The sequence below is a fragment of the Sturnus vulgaris genome, chromosome Z (assembly GCF_052056855.1).
Source record: "Sturnus vulgaris isolate bStuVul1 chromosome Z, bStuVul1.hap1, whole genome shotgun sequence".
Classification (NCBI taxonomy): Eukaryota; Metazoa; Chordata; class Aves; order Passeriformes; family Sturnidae; genus Sturnus; species Sturnus vulgaris.
The window spans coordinates 72331033-72349489 of NC_142283.1; the positions used below are offsets into that span (position 1 = coordinate 72331033).

Sequence of the window (18457 nt, forward strand, 5' to 3'; positions counted from 1 at the left end):
GTACAAAGGGTGAGCAGCTAATCCCATACTTGGAGAAGACCCTGACAACTAATAATGTGTGCATGCATGGTCATGTGCTTGTGTGTTTCCTCATTGTGATAAACATGAACCTTCCATGGAGACATCAAGGAGCTTGTGGCTTCCCCAGCTGCCAAGCCAGTTGCATGCAGACTGTGGACCAGTGACATGGTTTATCACTGTGTATTTGAAGAGAATGGTGAGTTTGGACTGAGCTTGAGACTGGAGGTTTCCTCTGCATTCCAAGGAAGTGGTGGAGATGAGGGAGCACAGTCCAAACCGTGTGGTTGTTGTTCCAAGCCCACCACAGCCACAGAGATCCTGCAGACCCTCCATGCATGAACTTGGGAGGGAAACCCACACCTCCTCTCCCAGTGCCTGTAACCACCCAAAGGACCAAACATAGCCATCCATCTTGTCAAACTGCTTTAATATTTGGACATAAAGACAGGACAGAGCCAATTAGGCTGTGCACAAACAAGATCCCCTTGAGCAACAGTGCAAGGCTGCTGAGCTTCCCTTCTCAATGGAGGTGTGGATTTGGCCAAGATGCAGTTCAGCTGATGACGACATCCTGAGCATGCCAGTGGGGTGCATGTGTTGGGTAGGGAAAAGGGATAGGGGCTTGCGAGGGCAGCTCAGAGGTTGTTCAGCTCCAGTAAGGTCTGGTCCAGGACCTGGTGTATCCCCACGTTCTCCTCTTTGGCACTGGCCAGGCTCTCTGTGAATACAAGGCACACCCAGCCACGCACACAGACACAACCCAAATGTACCCAGGTGCAGCAAGACCCACACACACCACACCAAACAGAGACACACACACACAGATGGACATTTCAGTACAGCAATGGCCTCCAGTCAAACGGGGCACCCTCTGCGGAGCATAGTCCACATAGGTAGCCCTATTTCTGAGTGGGGATGAGTCCAGCCACTCTGGATCTGCCAGGGAAGCCAGGCCAGTCAGGCTGGTCACTGGGGCAGGCAGTTACCACTCTTCAGCATTTCCATCTTCCCAGGGTGCCCCGTTGCCCATGGCTGAGCACTCTGCAGCACAGGTGCTGCTGGCGAGTACCATTATTTGGCCAGACACTGGGGCATCATCACTGGCCAGCTGTGGGCACGTGCACAAACCCTTGGCCAGCAGAAGCGGAGAACCAATGCCTGCTGCATGACCCAGCAGTGCTCCGTGAAGAAAAAGAGTGAGAAATCAGCCCATTAACAGCCCAGGAGAGTGGGCAGAGGACAAGAGAGAGAGATAAGGAGCAGAGCTAGCAAGGCTACAAGAATAAGCTCTGCCAGGCAGCCAGCTGCCAAGGCAGCCTCCCTCTGGTGTTCACTTCCAAATGTCATCCTGCTTCCCGCAGAGATGGAGATGGAACAAGACTGTTGTCCACCCAGCCCCATCTCCCAGTGTGCCCTGCTAGCCTTTTCCCTGTCCCAAGTTCGGGGCAGCAGGTGCTGCTGGATCCCCAGCTCGTTTCCCAGCCTTCCCAGCACCCTCCAAGGACCTCCTTCTAAGGGGATCCTCCCTGCACATTTTGGGGTGACCAGAGTGAGGAGGAAGAAGCTGCCCAGTGACTCCTGGGACAAGGGGAGGAGGAAGGCAGCAATACAAACCACTGCATCCCTCCCCAGCAGAGCTAGGATGATGCCAGACGACAGCCATCACTACGTGGGCATCCCGGGACATCAAAAAAAACCTTCATATCTCTCCCACAAAAAACTGATCAGCTCCAGAGGGGTTTCCTGTCCTGCCCAAGCAGGGTAGTTATCCCTATGAGGGTAAGGCATGGCTTCACACCCTGCCTTGCCCCAGTGGGGAAGGGCTCCCAGACTGGAGCCAACCTGGCCAAAATGGGGCAGGGAGGATGGGCTGGGGCCAGGAGCTCTGGGCAGCTCAGTTGTTAAGTTCAGTAAGGATGACCCGCAGCTCGTTAGTGAGAACGCGGTTTTTCTCGGCTTCCTGCTGAGAGCGCTCTAGAGAAAATGGAGACATCAACGCAGCACAGAAAAGAGAGAGAAAAAAGTGAGTTAGTGAAAAGAGACAGCATTTCTGAAAGCCTTCGCTGGAAACACCACAAACCCCCCAGCCAGTGGTGGGATACAGGTGGACTGGCAGGAGGCAGCCAGTCTTGGTGCAGGGACAAAGCTGTAGGTCCATCAATTTGGAAACTGGGGTCTGGGACATGGTAGAGTAGAGAGGAAGGAGAAGGCGGATCAGGACTAATTTAGGGATCACAAGAGATCACTGCTGAAGGGTAGCACCAGCCTCTTCACCAAGGGAAGGTGATACAGGAGCTATGAGAGGGCTGAGATTGCTGCTTGTAGGCAATGTCTGGGAGTGGAGACAGGGAATGGACAGAACCAGGTTTAACCCTGGCATTTTACGCCAAAGGACTCATGGAGAAGATGGCATGAGATGAGGAAAGCTGTGTACAAGTCAGAGGGTGGCTGGGGTTAGCATACTGGCCCCATCCCGCTCAGCCTGGCAGCGCCTCTTGGGTCTCAGCCATGGTCAGCCTGGGGAGCCCGTGGCTGTGAGCTGCCTGCAACCACCTCCTATCACGCTGCTGACAGTATCCACATGAGACAGGCAGGAGATGAGGGATAGAGTGGCATGAAGAGAACAAAGGAGAAACCAATGTTAAATTTTTATTGATATCAACTCATTAACCCAGAGGACAGAACACAAAAGAAAAGTCATGAGATGCAAACTGAAGAGCAATGTGCAAAGGACAGAAGGGCGAGGGAGGAGTAGGGGTTGCCTGCCTGCCGGGGAACAAGGTGTCTGCACAGTTGGATCCAACCCTCTATCCCCCAGACCTGAGCTTTGGCAGTGGAGGTGCCGCTTCCCCAGTGCAGGTCATCCCCATGCTGGGGCCAGCAAGCAGCACCCGGGGACTTTGCTGGAAGTATATGGGGGGGGGGGGGGGGGGGGGAGGGGGGCGGGGAATGGCCCCCCAGCCCCGGAGCTGCAGGGTCCCCAGTGCTTCTGCTGCTGGGGAGCCAAGGAGGGAGCTGCTGGAACAAAGGGCTTCTGGGCACAGTCCTAATCCCCAGGGCAATGCTGTGGCATGGGCCTACAACTACACTGTCCAGTCAGTATGTAGGGCTGCTCTCCTGCCCTGAACAAACAGCTCTAAGCACCTACATCTTGTCTCCCCAAAGAGGGGTAAAGCGGGAACACCCCAGGTCAGCTCCTGTCCCAAAGGAGCTGATGGACAGGCACAGGCTAGGTAGGACAGAGGAGGACAGAGAGGGTATGGAGGGAGGTGGGATGGCCAGGCAGGCAAACAGCCGAGCTGGGGAGAGGAGAGACAGGCAGGGAGTGGGTGCAGTGCTGGTGCCCAGCGTGGGGCTCAGAGGGAGGTGATGTCGTTAAGTGCATTGTCCAGCTCCTCACTGATGGCTTTGTACTTCATCTTCTGCGCATACACTTCATCTGCAGGTGAGGGCAGACAGGGAGCAGATGGTGGAATAGAGTGGAGGACACAACGTGGAGAGAGAGAGTGGCTGTGAGCAGTGGGCTGAGGGTAGCAAGGATGTGCAGGCACAGGCAGCATGAATATGACCCTATTCCCCATCCAAGGGCAAGGCCCAGACCCCAAGAGCTCTGTGCTCCTGCACCAGATGCCGCAGCATCCAGCCTTTCCAGTCCCAGAACTCTTGCCCATCCCCTCCCTCTGGCCAAGCATTGTCCAGCCCCACCAGAGGCATGGTGTGTCCAGTGCTGCCCCAGGAAAGAGGGACATGGGGCTGGTGGGTACATTTTACCTTCTAGGTCATCAATGGTTTTCTCCAGCTTCGCCACAGACCTCTCTGCAAACTCCGCCCGGGTCTCAGCCTGTGGGAAACAGAGTGAGGAAAGGGTGAGCTGCAGGACACAAGGGGTGGTGCAGCCTGCACTGCATTCCAAATCTGCCCCATTTGCATCTCTGATACCCTTCTCCAGAAGCCCTCGCATGGGAAAGGCAAGGGACAAAAAGTGACTAAAGCTCCATGGAGCCTCACACCCTAAACCAGAACAGACTAAGGTCATCCCAGACCCAGGTACCTGCTATGCTGCAATTTAGGAAACCATGAGAGGACACAGGCCTCATGGGGTCAAAACCCATTCAGGATGGCAAGCTCATTCCTGCACTGATTCAGTGGTGGCCCTACACCCCTTACCTCCTTCAGCTTTTCCCCTAGAAGCTTGATTTCCTCCTCGTACTTATCCTCCTTGGTGGAATACTGCAGAGACAGAGACAAGCACCTGTGAGTCCCAAGGCACACCTCCAGCTGTCCTTCACCCCAGCAGGAGACCACAGCATTCCCAGACCGCATGCATTCTTCCCAACTCCAGCAGCCTCACTGGGTCCTACCTTGTCAGCCTGGGCCTCCAGGGACTTCAAGTTGTTGGTGACAATTTTCAGCTCCTCCTCTAGGTCACCACATTTACTACATCCAAAGCAGGGCCGGCAGGAAGGGGGGAGTGGGGCCAGAGGGCAGGAGAGAGGCAGGAGCAGAAAGAACAGGCATGGGGAAGCAGGAAAGAAAGAGAGAAAACAAGTTGAGAGAGGAGAAAACTCAGTGCAGGTGGACCAGGAGCAGAGCCACTGCAAGTAGGAGCTGCCGGGACGCATCTGTTCATCCATTCCTTGTGCTTCCTTGTACGGATACCTTATGCATCACCACCAGCCAAGCTCTTGCTGGCCCCGCCAAGAGAAGCAGGATGGAGGGATGGAGGAGCGTGACCGGCCTGCACCTGCTGGAAAGGGAGGCGAGGGGAGGCCGGTGGTGGAGGCAGTGGTGCAGAAAGGAGAGAGGTGGCTCGCATGGTTTGAGAGACAGCAACAGAGAGAGGGGGCTGCTGCACATCGCCCCGCGCCCCTGCCCCAGTACCTCTTCCTCTGAGGCAATGAGGGATTTGAGAGACTGGTCCATGGTCCGCAGCTCTTCTTCCAACTGTCTCACTCGGCTGGGGCAGAAGATGGGCACCCCGGGATGGGGACAGCAGAGAACAGGGTCAAGGATGTGATGCTGGTGGGTTGGCACACCCCTACCCCCAGCCTGTGATCCCGAAGACCACCCCAATGACAGACCCTGCTGCTTCCAGGGACGGACATCCCCATCCCCATGTCCGCCAGGGATTTGGGACAAGGGCTGTGTGGGATCCCTGCACGCTGCCCACCAGGAGCCCTGCTCACCTCTCCGCCACTTCTGCCCTCTCCTCTGAGCGCTCCAGCTCTCCCTCAAGGACGACCAGCTTGCGGGCAACCTGTTGACAGCAGCAAGTGACCCACGTTAGCCCTGTGCTTGCCCCAGATGGGGGCACAGGGCTATGAAGAGATGGCTCTGGGTGCTGCCAAGGTGTCAGGAGTGGGGAATGGGGCACACACCTCCTCATATTTGCGGTCAGCCTCCTCGGCTATGTGCTTTGCCTCCTTCAGCTGCATTTCCTGGAGTTCCATCTTCTCTTCATCTTTCATGGCCCTGTTTTCGATGACCTTCATGCCTCTGAGGAGAGACCATGCCAGGAGATGTTACTGTTGTGGGTCAAGGTGTCATCTGCACATCCTGCCTGCCCATCTGCACATCCTGTACCCTAACCATACCACTCTCTAGCTTCAGAGAAACGGGACATTGCCCGGGGAGGATGACACACAGTAGGATCACACCACCAGAACCCCGAAAACGCTCCTGTGCAGAATTACAGTGGAGCTGGCCCCAAGGCTATGTTCCAGAATGAGGTATGGTTATGATGCCCCTCAGAGGCAGGTCCTGAACCTACGTTTGGGGGGGAAAAGGTGTGCAGTCTAAGATGAGCCAGCCACAACCTCCACAGCCTGACAGGCTGGCAGCCTTAGGAAATGCTGGAAAATATCCTGTGGCAAAGCCTCTCTCATTCGAGGTGATGCTCACAAACAGAGTCCCACAGCAGACTCCTGCAGACTCTTCTCCTCTCACTCAGATGCTGCTCCTCAAACTTATCTTTGCCAATGGAGGCAAGGTTCCTCACCTAACTGCCAAGAATGCTGTGACACGTCTGGGCACTCCTATACAACGTGAGTGCCCTTGCCTGCACAGCTCCAGTCTAGGAAACCTGCTTGCCATGAGGATGGGGCAACATACATCTTGAAGAACACTTCTTGAATGAGGCTGTCTTGCCCTGAAATCTGACCTTAGTTACCAGAAACAAAGCTTGTTTCTTGAGCTGTTATTGTGTCTCTGAGCACAGAGAGCTGCTCTGGGGCATAAAACATGCTCATATCTTCCTCTGGTTTTGGTTACAGTCTGCTGCTTTTATAAATACCAGATAAAATTTTTCAGGAGTTTATGTGTGTTCTGGATATGAGTGTCTGTATGTGAAGGACATCTTTACATTGTGGCTTTGCTCTCTCCCTTTGAAATCTGCAGGAAAACCAACAGAAACCCCAATAAGGTCATCTCAGAGGGACCCCACTAAGGGGGCTGTCTGCAATCAGCAGTGACCTGATACCACTCTCACTGTCCCTTTCCACCCCACCTCTCGCTCTCATCAGCTGCCTTCTCAGCTTCCTCCAGCTTCTGCAGGGCAGTGGCCAGACGCTCCTGGGCACGGTCCAGCTCCTCCTCTACCAGCTGGATACGGCGGTTGAGGGAAGCCACTTCAGCCTCAGCCTAGGGAAACAGAAATCCCTCAGTCACCCCCTATCAAATACAGATATTGGAAAAAGCATTTTCAATGCTTACTCCTATTTACCACCCAGAATGCCCGTTGGCAATCTGCAACAAGCCCATGTTAACTGGAATGGCATGCCTGACCATGCATTCCCTCGCCTTTCTATAGGGTTATCTCCATCCCTAGTGGTTGTTTGATGCTGGCTTCTCCCAGTCTTGCAGCACCAGCTTAGCATGTGCAGCCCCACTATGTCCTTACACCTCCCTGGAGGGGGACAGGGCACGTTCGCTGGGGCAGGGTGGCCATAGCAGCCGTGCCGTCACAGGGATGGTATTTGGGGTTTGCAGAGCAGTGAGTAAAGGGGGAGGAATGCCCTGTGCGGTTTCACTCCCGAAAAGGAGATCGGAGCTGCTTGTGGATTTCCTGTTTACAGAGGCGGTGGAGTGAGCCGGGAGCTTCTCCTGCAGGAACCCCAGGGCCCTGTGCAACAGGGCAGCGTGAAGCCAAGCACGGAGCCCCCCCAGCTGATGTACAGCACAGTGCCGGGGGCAGTGGAGCGAGTCGCCCTCGGCAGGCTGGCGCCTGGCCGAGATGAAGCTGGCAGGACCAGAGCCCTCCCTTTCCCAGGCTCCCCACGCACAGGGCTGGGAGCTGGGGCTGGCCAGGAGCAGTGGCCCTGGCCCTCCGCCAGCCTGTTGACGCCTGGCCTTGCACTCTTTTCCATTTGGTAAAGGCCTGCTCCATAGCCACAGTCAGGAAATGCTGCCTCAGCAGCTCTCATCCCCGCTTCCCACTAGGGGGGTGCAAGGAAGACAACCCCCCGAATATCAAGGGATGGGTGGCAATAAGACCTCACCGTGGGGAGCAGCTCCGTGCACCAACCCAGGAGATAGCGGCTCCTGCTTATTCACAGGCTGCAGCAGGACTGGCTGGCTGCAACGCCTGGGCACATCCAGCATCTCATGCTCCAGCACTGGGAATGCCCCAGGGATAGCTAGCCAAGCACGGGGACTATGGGAGCAGCGAGGGGCTGTCACCCCGTATGGCCCCACAGAGCACCCGCAATCCCCTGTTGGGAGTTGACAGGGTGGAGCTGGCGCCTCTTAGAGATGGCTGCCAGCCCTATAGCTGCCAGCCCCACAGCCGCCTCCGCCCCAGGATCACCCTTTCTACAGACACCTTGTCCCTTGCCAAACCATCCAATGGGGAACTGGAGCTGGCGCCCACAGGGCAACGCGCTGCCTGCGGCACCAGCCTCACCGCACCGGTACATGTTTTTTTTCCCAGGGAATCACGCCCAAAGTGGGTCAGAACTGCCCGGATGGACACTTGGGAACATGAGCTGTCCCGGCAGCTCCCAGTGACCGGGGAACCCGATCTGAGGCTGCAGGAAGGGGCCATTTCCTTCGCACACAGCCCGAGTGACAACAAGCCGGGCACCGCACCCAGCTCTGCCGCTCCTGATATGGTGAGAATGTTGAATGAGTGGGCATAGGAAACAGAAAGAAAGGAAGACAACAGAAAGCTCCAACAACTTAAAAGACAAATCAGTAAAAAGCTGCAGTTTGGGCATGCCACCCCGCTGCCAAAATGGAAATTTTGTCCTGAGGCAGTGTGAAGGGGTGGCTCTTCCCCACGAAGGGACAGAGCTAAAGCTCTGCGGCCCGAACGGCAGAGTCCGCTGGAAGCCAGACAAGAGCCTGGGCGTGGGATGCTGAGCTGTGCACGCCAGCCTCCGAGGGAAAGGATCCTTTCCCAGGAGGCACCCGATCGCAAGGCAGGGCTGGCCACTGCCCGCTCCCAGCGCCCGGCCAGCCGGGAAGCCCTGGGGAGCCCCGCTGCACGCAGCATCTTCTCTCGCCAGACCCACAGAGGAGGGAGGCGGCTGGCGAAGGCTGCCCGCAGGCAGGGACTACCCCGAGCTCCCTGCCCCGGGGCTCTCGCCAGCTGGGTGGCAGCTCTCCTCGGCTCCCCGGGGGACCCGCCGGCCTCCTGCGCCCCGGGAGCAGCCAGCCCGGCTACCGGGGCTCAGGGGGCCCGGGGCCGGCCTGCCGGAAGGGATGCCGGCAGCGGGGCCAGAGCTGGCGGGGCATCCCGAGGAGCTGCCGGGGTGCCCCCCGCCCTCCTCTTCCCATCCCAGCGGCCCTTACCCGCTCCCGGGCCTGCCGCTCGGCATCGGCCTCCCGCTGCAGGTGCTCGGCGCGCTCCTCAGCCTCGTCGGCCACCTGCTGCAGGCTTTGGATCTTCTTCTTGACGGCATCGATGGAGCTGGCGCTGGCCATGGCGGGGGCTGCCGGCGGGGAGGCCACACCGCCGAGCCCTTTGTGGGATCCGCCCGGCTCGGGCAGGAAGCGCTCAGGCAGCGGCCGCTCCCGCCGCCCGCCCTGCCTCCATCCCTTCCTGCTCCTCCTCCTCCTCCTCCTCCTGCTGCTGCTCCTGCTGCTCCTGCTACTGCTGCCTCCGACCGACCTGCACCGCCGCTCCCCCGGGCTAGGCATGCGGTGCTCACCCACGGCAGGAGAGAGTTCCCATGCCGGGAGGGATGCACAGTGCCCCTCATCCCAAACAGGACAGAGGGTGCCCCCGGGCAGGGTGCGTGGTCCTCCACAGGTTTTGGTCACTGTCTCTACATCCCCGCCAAAGCAAGATGCCCAGTTGCTTCTGGGCAGGGCACATTGTCCCCCCACCCCGGGTCAGCACACATGGTCGCAGGCAGATGCATGGTCCCCACTGAAAGGGTACGTGATACACCAGATAGGACACACAGTGGCCCCGAGTCAGGGCACACACTTCTCTTCATGGCCGGGAGGCATGCTGCCCCCCCAGGCAGGGGTGTACAGTCACACTGATATCCCTCAGAGCAATGGAGAGTACTCCAGGGAAACAGACATTTCCAGCAGTCCAGAGAGCCTGTGAATGCTGGAGTCTGTCCTATGTGAGCCTCCATAGGAGCAACGTACCCATGCATGGCCCCCAAGTGCTGCCCTCCCCAGCCATTGCTGCAGAACTAAGGAGGGTTGTGGGTTTTTTCCTTATGGAAGTCAGCAAGAGGCATGAGCAGAGCCTGTTCCTGGGCGTCCTCCAGGGGTATGTGGGCTGCAGCCAGGTGCCCAGCATCCATCACATTCAGTCCTTTGGTATCTGCTCCCCAATGCGAGGACCTGTCCTGCAACCCTACACAGACTCACGGAGACCCTGGCACCTCCTGCCCTGGGGACTGTGCCCTATGGGGGAGGTCAAACCTCCAGTTCCTGGCTCTCTGTCCTGGCTAGGGCACATGTCTTGATCCATCAGAAGAAGCTGGAGCTGCTGGCACTCAATCCTCCCTTAAGATGTACTGACAGCTCCCTGGCTGCACTTCACACCTGCCTCCAGGAATGCCATTTCCCAGGCTGACCTCACCAGCTGGTGTCAGCTCCAGGGCCAGGGGTCCTGGGGGTGACTCAGCCACACTGCTATCTGCACCCTGGAGATCCATGTCCCCTTGCCAAGAGGCAGTGGAAGAGGCGGTACTGTGGGTCTCCTGGGAGCCACACAGCCTTGGGCTTGGCCTTGGGCCCAGCTGGTACTACCCCTTTCCAGTCGGAGGCCTGGATGTCAGTAATGCACAAACCAGGACAAGGGGGCCCAGAGCAGAAACAAGGGTTCCTGGCAGCAGTGGGGCAGGGATGAACCAGCTGCAGGCAGAAGGGGGACAGGTTGTGGGGCAGCCACCCTGTTCCCCCAGCAGCCAGGCTAGATGCCTCCTGCTGTGGCCCCACCCCGAGATGCAGTCACTTCCCAGCAGAGTCCAGTTCCCTCCCACCAGCTCAGGGAATCACCAAATAAGAGCAAAGTCTTGCCTGGGGAAAGCAGTTGGGGCGGGAACACTACTGAAGCTTTTGGGATCATGGCCTGGGAGTGGCAGAATTTCCCTAAGGCCCCTCCGGGGTGGCTGGGGACAGGCCAATGCTGGGGATGTGGGGTGATGGAGAGGTCTGTTCTGGCCTAAATCTGCTCTCCCAGCTGCACCGTTTCCAGAAGCCCTTGCCCATCCTGACCTGGGCACCTTGGGCTATCCCTCCTGGGGGCAAGCGGTTCTAGGACCACGGTGGGCTTGCAGAGCTGCTGGGAAGCTTTGCAGAGCTGCCTGATCAAGAGTTAGGCATTCCCTGCTCCATACACTATCTGACACCTCTCCAAGTGCCTGGGGCAAAGTATTTGCACTGTTTAGTTCAGTCCCCATGGCCTTCGTGCCCACCATCCAGTGCCAGCAGCAGGGCAGGGCCATACCGAGGTGAGTGCTTATTCTTTTAAGGCATTGACATTTTTGCCAAGAGCAGGAGGCTGCCTGGATCACTGGTATGAGCCTGAGCCATCTGAGGAATTAGGACACTCTGTGCTCACAGGCACCCACTGTCCTGGCAGCCAGGAAGGACAGGGGGGTGCCTGGGGTGGGTGCTCTCTGGAGGTCCACCCAACGCTTCCTCTGCTGGAAGCAGGAGCTGTGCTGCACCTCACACCAGGGAGGAGGTGACACCAGCACTGACACTTAGAGCTGGCAGCATATTCAGGTTCCTGGTGTGAAGGGGTGACTCCAGAACCCAACACATGGTGCAGCCCGTCCAGGGAGGGCTGTGCTGGTGATGGAGCCCTAGCCCTGCTGCAGCCAACCTCAGCCTGACATTTCTCCTTCACCATGGCTCCTGCTCCGGCCCTTCCCTGGTGGCTCTCTTCTGGTATATCTTCTGGAGTGGGACTGTCCATGATGAAGCCCACAGATTTGCCAAACTGCTGTGGACCAAGAGCAGGGAAACACCCTCTCTGCCCAGGATGGCATTGCACAGCCCACTGGCAGCAGCAGACTCCTCCACACCCCACAGATGACATTTGCCCAGTACCACAGTATCTTAGAGTGACTTTATAATGCTTGTATATCCCAAATCATCTGTTCTGTTGGGGTTAAATATTGAGTTCTGCAGCTTTAAGACTGGTTCCAGGAGTGAAGGGGGAGAGACTAGGCGCTGAGCTTGTTATCACAGACTGCACTAGCTCCCCCGCATCCTTCACACTGATTGTGTCGTCTGCAGTCGACAGCAGGAGAGAGCTCTCCTTTACTTTCAGTTAGTTTATCTGGCTATCTGAGGCAAAGAAGCTCCCTAAACTGCGGTTGTTCTTTTTTTCCCCCTTTTTCTTAAAATTGTTCGAACCTGCTCTGAACTGAAAACCCAAGGGCGTACCAGGAGCTTACACCTGTGGCTCACCAGGCCTGGCCTGGGCTGTGACATTTTCCAGTGCCAGAGGGACTGAGAACAGACTGAGTGAGCTGGGCTGTAATCCATGAAAGGGACTCTTCTGCATTTTCATCTCTTCAGAGCGAAGTTTTGCTGTTCATTTTTTGTGCTGGTAAGTGCTTTACCTGTTAAATAAACAGGTTTTTTTCCATTTCTCTCCAAGAAAATATTTCCTCGAACCAGTTAAGGGAGGGACTGCTTGAATCTGTTTCCTAGAGAGACCCCATTCAAAAGTTTCCTCCCAAATTTGCCCTAAACCAGGACACACAGTTTGCCCTTTCCTCTGATCCCTGCACTGTGAACGTCATATCCACTCTCAGCCACTCTCAATTGAGTTTGCCCTATCTCATACCAGCACAGAACAAATTAGATCGGCCTGAGCCCCACTGCACACAGCAACCACCTTGCCCAGCTTGACATGCCTGCCCCCTGCCAGGTTGAATGTGCCCTTCCAGAGGATTCTCAATGTTTTAAAGGAGAGTCATCTGTAGGATCAGCGAAGAGGTCTGAGGAGACCTCTGGCTGCTGCCCAGGGGCTCTGGGCTGCCACAGGACTGGTGTTGCCATTGCTCGTCCTTGTCCGCTCACCCCTGTCCTTGGCGGCAGCCTCAGAGATTTGACGCATCTCCCTCATTTAGCTCCATAAACCAGCTGGGATTGAATTTTTTGTTCTCAATCCTGAAAAGCCTAGCCATGCCCTGCTGGCTGTGTTCCAGACGGCTCTCCTTTAGCTTCTCCTCCAATTTCCAGGGTTGGTTTTCATCAAAGAGGGGCTGGCTATCAAAAGGAGGATTTATTTATAGGGTGTCAAATACCCTGTGTGGCACCACAGGTCGTTATACCCCATTCCCAAGCGGCCCCATGGCCGCACACAGCTGTTCCACCCTTCATCCTGGCCAGGCACAAGCCAATTTCAACACCTTCCTAACATCTCCCCAGAGGGATCGATTTCCCAGGAGAAACATCAGTCATGGCACTAAATAAAACTCTTCCTGGCCTCGCCCTTCTCAGGGTATGAAGTAGTGCACTGGACCCCAAATCCACCCAAATCCCCCTCCACACACCCCAAGCCATTCTTCCTTGCAGCCAGCACTCAGCAGCTAACCATAGCAAGAGATTTTTTCCGTTTATCTGCTCTGCCACAGTTTAGCAAGCACCACAGCTTTCCTGCAAGCATTGAGGAGGTGCGTGCCTGGGGACTTGTGGCACATCTTAGGACACTGGGATCCCTGTAAGCTCTGGGGAGCCAGGCTGTAGGCTACCCACAAAGCTCAAGACAGGACCAGCAATGAATACTGCTCACCACAGCTGGCCTGGGCCCCGCATCCCACACAGGACCCATCAGCCCAGTTCAGTGTCAACATCGAAGGAATGGGATCCTGACAGTCTTCCCCTCGGACGCTTTCCATATAAGGGCCCCCTCTTCCTTTAGCCCCCCCGAGGTCCACAGCCTGTGCAGGGGAGGAGCTGCTGGCATGCCTACTTACATCTGTAGCTTTCTTCTCTGCCTGCTCCAGCTTCTCCTGAGCCTCCTTGACAGACTCAGAATACTTCTCCACCTCATCCTCAGTGCCCTTCAGCTTCTTCTGCAGGCCCTGCTGTTCCTCTTCCAGCTGGGGAAAGGACAAAATGTGAGGGTCAGGGGAGATGGTGGTGTCAGCAAGGCTGGAAGCAGATCTGTCCTCCCATTCTCCTCCTGGGGACACTTTGCCTTCGGGGAGCACAGCAAGAAAACATGGGCATGTCCTCTGACAACTTTGGGTCTACAGGTCCTTGAGGGGCTCTTGGTGTAGAACAGCCCCCGGGGCCCCCATCATCCCTGAGCCTGATGGAGGTAAGGGGGTGGAGGTCGCCTTCCCTGTATAGGGGACTGGGGAGCTCCTGACTTGGGGGTACAGCTCTGCGGGACACCAATCTGTGTTCCTATCTCTTTGTGGCTGTGATGGGAATACACAGTCCCCAGGGTTCTCCCTGTCACAGGAATTGGGAGGTGAAACTGGGGTGTGCCACTGAGATAAGACATGTTTAGGGGTACCAGCATAAGGGGTCAAGGAAAAGAGACTGAAGTGTTGGTTCCTGGGGACAGATCCACATGGGGTGATGTCCCTGGGAACACGGAGAGGTAAAGTCTCAAGGGCTGTCAATGTCTACAGCTGGCATCCACAAGCAGGACACCCAGTGGGGTAAGGTTCTTGGGCCACGACACGATTAGGACAGGGGACTCCGAGCTGGACAAACAGTGTGGGCAGATCAATATGGGGATTGTGTGATCCTATAGAGTGAAGTGTCCCCAGGACGATCAGTGGGATGGAATCCCCAGGGCTGGGCACCCAGCGGGATGGCGTTTCCAAGACTGGACAACCCTAGGATGGAGGGTCCCCGGGCTGAACAGGGTCCTGAGGCTGGACACCCCTGGAGTGGAGGGTACCCAGGTAATGCCAGGGAAGCCCGTGGGACACCCACCTGCTTGCAGCGATCCTCCGCCTGCTTCTTGTCAGCCTCCGCTTGCTCGGCGCGGTCGATGGCATTCTCCTTGTCCAATTTCAGCATCTGCATCTTCTTCTTGATGGCCTCCATGGTGGCGGTGTGTCGGCGGCGAGGCGCGGGGCAGCAGCGAGACGCAGAGGGACGCGGAGCACCGGGAGCAGCGGGAGCACCGGGAGCGGAGGGAGCACCGGCACTGCGTTCCCCGCCCCGCCGAGCTGCCTAAAAGCTGGGGAGGGGCTGTGCCGGGCGGGAGCTGCCCCAGTACCTCCCCCGCCGCCCGCCAGCACCTTTTACGGACTGGCTCGCCACCGGCCCTCGCACCGAGCGGGACGGGGGGGCGGCCCCCCGCGGGCATCGCCACAGCCCTGGCGCCCGGCACCCACCGGGGCACAGGGCGGGGGACACCCCAGGTCACTGCGCTAGGGACAATCCGGGGGTACCGAGCGAGGGACGCCCCGAGACACTGTGCTATGGGTACCCTGGTGGCACTGGGTGATGGACACCCCGGGGCAACGCTGTAGTGGTACCCCTGTGGCACTGGAGGAGGGACACTCCGTAGCACTGTGCTAGGGGTACCCCAGTGTCACGGGGCAAAGGACATCCTGGGGCACTGAGGACGGGTACCCTGGTGGCAGTGGCTCCAATTAGAGCTCATGCTAGTGCCCTAGGTACACCACATGCACCTATCACAGGACCCTGGGGCCTGAGGGACCCTTCTTGCTGGCACTGGCTTGGGGACACCTCAAGGGCTGGCATGGCACTTAGGAACACCAGTGTGCTGGCACTGAAGTGTAGGGGACACACTCAGGCTGTGATTGCACTGAGGGACATGTTTGGCTGGCATTGCCCACATGGGGAAAAACCCCCAGGAGGGGAGTGAGCAGAGCCCCTGACTTTCCCATCGAGCTACTGATGGGACAGGAGGGCCAGAGCTCTGTGCAGACTCCTTGGCACCTACCTTTCTTCTGTCTTGCACCTTGGTGCCACTGTCCCTGGCACCCACAACGACACCTGGCACATGCACAGCCCACAGAGTGGCATTTTAGAGTGACACAGGGTGTACAGGCAGCTCACTGCCCCTCTTCATCTTTCTGCTCTAAATAAACTGTATTCCACAGGCAAAAAAATGCAAACCCTTCAAATCCCAGCTCCTCCAAAAATAACCTGTACTTTAATAACGATCGTAAATGCTTCTGGCACATTCCCAGCTGCAGGGTGGGCTGTGGGACGGGGGGGGCTGGAAGGAGCTGGCAGAGGGGCCGTGGGAGCTGTGTGGCACGTGTGGAAGGCTGGGATGGGGACAGGAGGGGTGCAGGCAGCCCTTGCTTGATGCAACTTCTCGGCACTAGTGCTCCAAGAAAAGAGGAACAGAAAGTTTTTGATAGCTGGAGAAAGTGTCTTTTAGGATGGTATCAGGAGAAAGTGTCAGGCCTGGATAGTGGAGGGTATAGGAAGGGTGGGAACAGTCAAGGACCAACGGGCTGCTGGCTCCACGGGGAAAGCAGAAGGGCCATGCTAGACTCTGGAGAACAGCTATTAGTACTGATGAATTAGGCACATATTTGGACAAGGAGAGTCTGTAACTGCCAGCGTGTGGCTTCTGAGGGGAGGAGGAAGATTCATCTCCCATCATTCCTGGAAGAGAATAATTGTTTTTCTGCGAGATGTTTCAGCCTGGAGCAACTTCATGTGCTCAGTGCACGGGGCAAAGATGATGATGGGCATGGTGCAAGCAGCAAGGAAATTGCCCTGGAGCCAGGGCAGCCCTCACACGTGCCCCCAAAGGATGCTGTTGTCCCTCTCTGTCCCTGTCTGCCCTCCTCCCCCCACCTTTGCTCTAGGTGTCATAGCCACGTCTGATGGACACTCCTGGAATCATCGGGGAGCCAAGGTCCATGACTCTGCCCTTAAGCCCGTCCTCTGTTGTAACCTGTGGGACAATGGGGGTGCAGAGAGGTGTGGGTGCACATCCTTCTCATTGCTGCCCTATGACTGGGCTTGTCATGGGCTCAGGCCTCCAAGCAAGGATGGCAATCCCCTCCATATTTCACACTAGGGTCAGACCTTACTTTCAAGAAAAGGCTTGTCCTGACAACTAATGAGACCTTTCCAGGTGCAATCTGTGCTGCAGCCCCATCCCTGGACTCCCCAAGAAGCTGGGACATGGTTTGCCCACTAACCTCCAACTTAGCTGAATTTGGATCCCTGCAGAGGCCTGGCACCTTATGGCTGTGTCATCCCAGTTTCAAACCTCTGTATGTGCTTTCCTGAACCTGCCTGCCTGTCTTGGGGTGACTGTATGATGCCTATATCCCCAAGTCGTCTGTTCTGTTGGTGTTGAATATTAAATTCTGCAGCTTTAAGACTGGTTCCAGGAGAGAAGGGGGGGAAGAAGAAGTGCAGAGTTTGTTATCAGAGACTGCACTGGCTCCCCCACATTCCTGCTCTCGGACTGTGTTGTCTGCGGTGGACAGGGAGAGAGAGAGCTCTCCTTTGCTCTTGGTTAGTTTTCTGGCTAGCTGAGGCAGAGAAGCCCCCTGGATTGTTTTTTTCCCTTTTTCTGTTTTCCTGGAACTGTTTAAACCTGCTCTGGACTGAAAACCCAGAAGAGCCCCAGGAGCTCACACCTGTGGCTCACCAGGCCTGGCCTGAGCCGCGGCATTCCCCAGCACAGGAGGGACTGAGAACAGACTGAGTGAGCCGGGCAGCCACGGAAAAAACTCTTCTAAATCTGGCATCTCTTGGGAACGGCAAAAGGTTTTGCTGTTTGATATTGTTCATTTTTCTGCTGGGAAGTGTGTTGCCTGTTGAATAAACAGGTTTCTTTTTTCCCACTTCTCTCAATTTTTTTTCCTAGAAGGACCTCATTCAGAGGTTTCCTCCCAAATTTGTTCTAAACCAGGACACTGCCAAAATAACCCTTTGATCAGTATGTGAGATTGAGGGGCAGTGGTTAATCATTCCCCCATGTTCCTCCCCTGGTGTTTATCCCACCACCTCTTGCTTGTACCCAAGCCCCATCCCCTGTCCCCAGGATGCCAGGATGAGGCCAGATCTGCTGCCATGCTGTGCCCGCTCGCTGTCCTTGCTGGAAACTCCAAAGGACCCCATGTCCAAGCTGATGCCTGGGTGAGAGCCTGGTGCTGGGTCAGGCCAGCGCAGATTGTCAGGGGACAGCTGGGAGGACTGGGATGCCTGCGAGAGCCACAAATCCACCCTGGAGCCTGGCCAGGGGTGTCTTAGGAGAAACAGCCCCTCCAAAACCCCAGGGACGTGACTGCAAGGCGATGGGGGTTTCTGTCCGGAATACTGCAGGATGCTGCCCTTGCCACTGATGATGTTGTAGCTCACGCTACCGGGAACAGCCCCAGAGGCAAAGGACACGTGCCAACCTGCCCCTGCTGCACCCTGCAATGTCCCTGTTGCACCCCACATCACCCGCGCCTGCCCTGCCACTGCTTAGGCCCCCCAAATCCCTGCTGAGTGACAGGGTGGGAACAGGTGGGGACACGCTGGGGCAGCTGCTGCCCGCACAGGTTGGCTCTGGGGGGCTATTTCGGGGCGTGAGATCAACGCTGGCAGCCGGGAAGGCTCCGGCCACATTCCCAGACCCACACCACACCAGACTGTTGCTTCTCCACTGATGGGCCACCAGTGACCATGGGGTGGGAGATTCCCCCACCTGCACCCTTATTGAACCCCACCCATAAGTATATTTGGCTGGTAGGAGGAATGGGGCCAGGAGCTGAGCTTCACACACAAATACTCCTCCTGCCTTCCCTGAAGCCCAAATCCCCCAGAAACAAAATCCCCAAGATCCCCTCCTGCAGTGGTGGCCCCTCGGCAGCACCTGCGAGGCCAGCACATGGCTGGCAGCGGGGGTCCGGCCTGCCGGGTGCTTGGGGCTGGACGTGCCTCAAATATTTTCCATGCTGTATAAGCACCCGTGGTACACTCCCCCCTCCCTTTGCCGGGAGGCAAGGCGCCCAGGCCCCCCTGCCCTCCCCGTCTCCTGCAGAGGCCCGTTGATACCCAG

General features: G+C 57.0%; 1 protein-coding gene across 12 annotated transcripts; it reads right to left on the reverse strand.

The window, feature by feature from the left end:
- Window positions 1-431: 431 nt before the first annotated feature.
- Window positions 432-14614, reverse strand: TPM2 (tropomyosin 2). Of its 12 annotated transcripts, none has more exons than XM_014875562.2 (9): window positions 14398-14614; window positions 13422-13547; window positions 6527-6660; window positions 5400-5517; window positions 5208-5278; window positions 4383-4458; window positions 4189-4251; window positions 3793-3862; window positions 432-739 (listed from the first exon to the last, which is right to left on the reverse strand). In XM_014875562.2, the coding sequence occupies exons 1-9, from the start codon at window positions 14509-14511 to the stop codon at window positions 657-659; spliced, it is 855 nt and encodes a 284-aa protein (XP_014731048.1). In that variant the 5' UTR covers window positions 14512-14614; the 3' UTR covers window positions 432-656. The 12 variants fall into 12 exon arrangements, with proteins under 12 accessions (XP_014731048.1, XP_088012627.1, XP_014731043.1 ...); XM_088156501.1 differs by having other exon boundaries at window positions 432-1995; XM_014875557.2 differs by lacking the exon at window positions 4383-4458 and adding an exon at window positions 4903-4978.
- Window positions 14615-18457: the final 3843 nt, after the last annotated feature.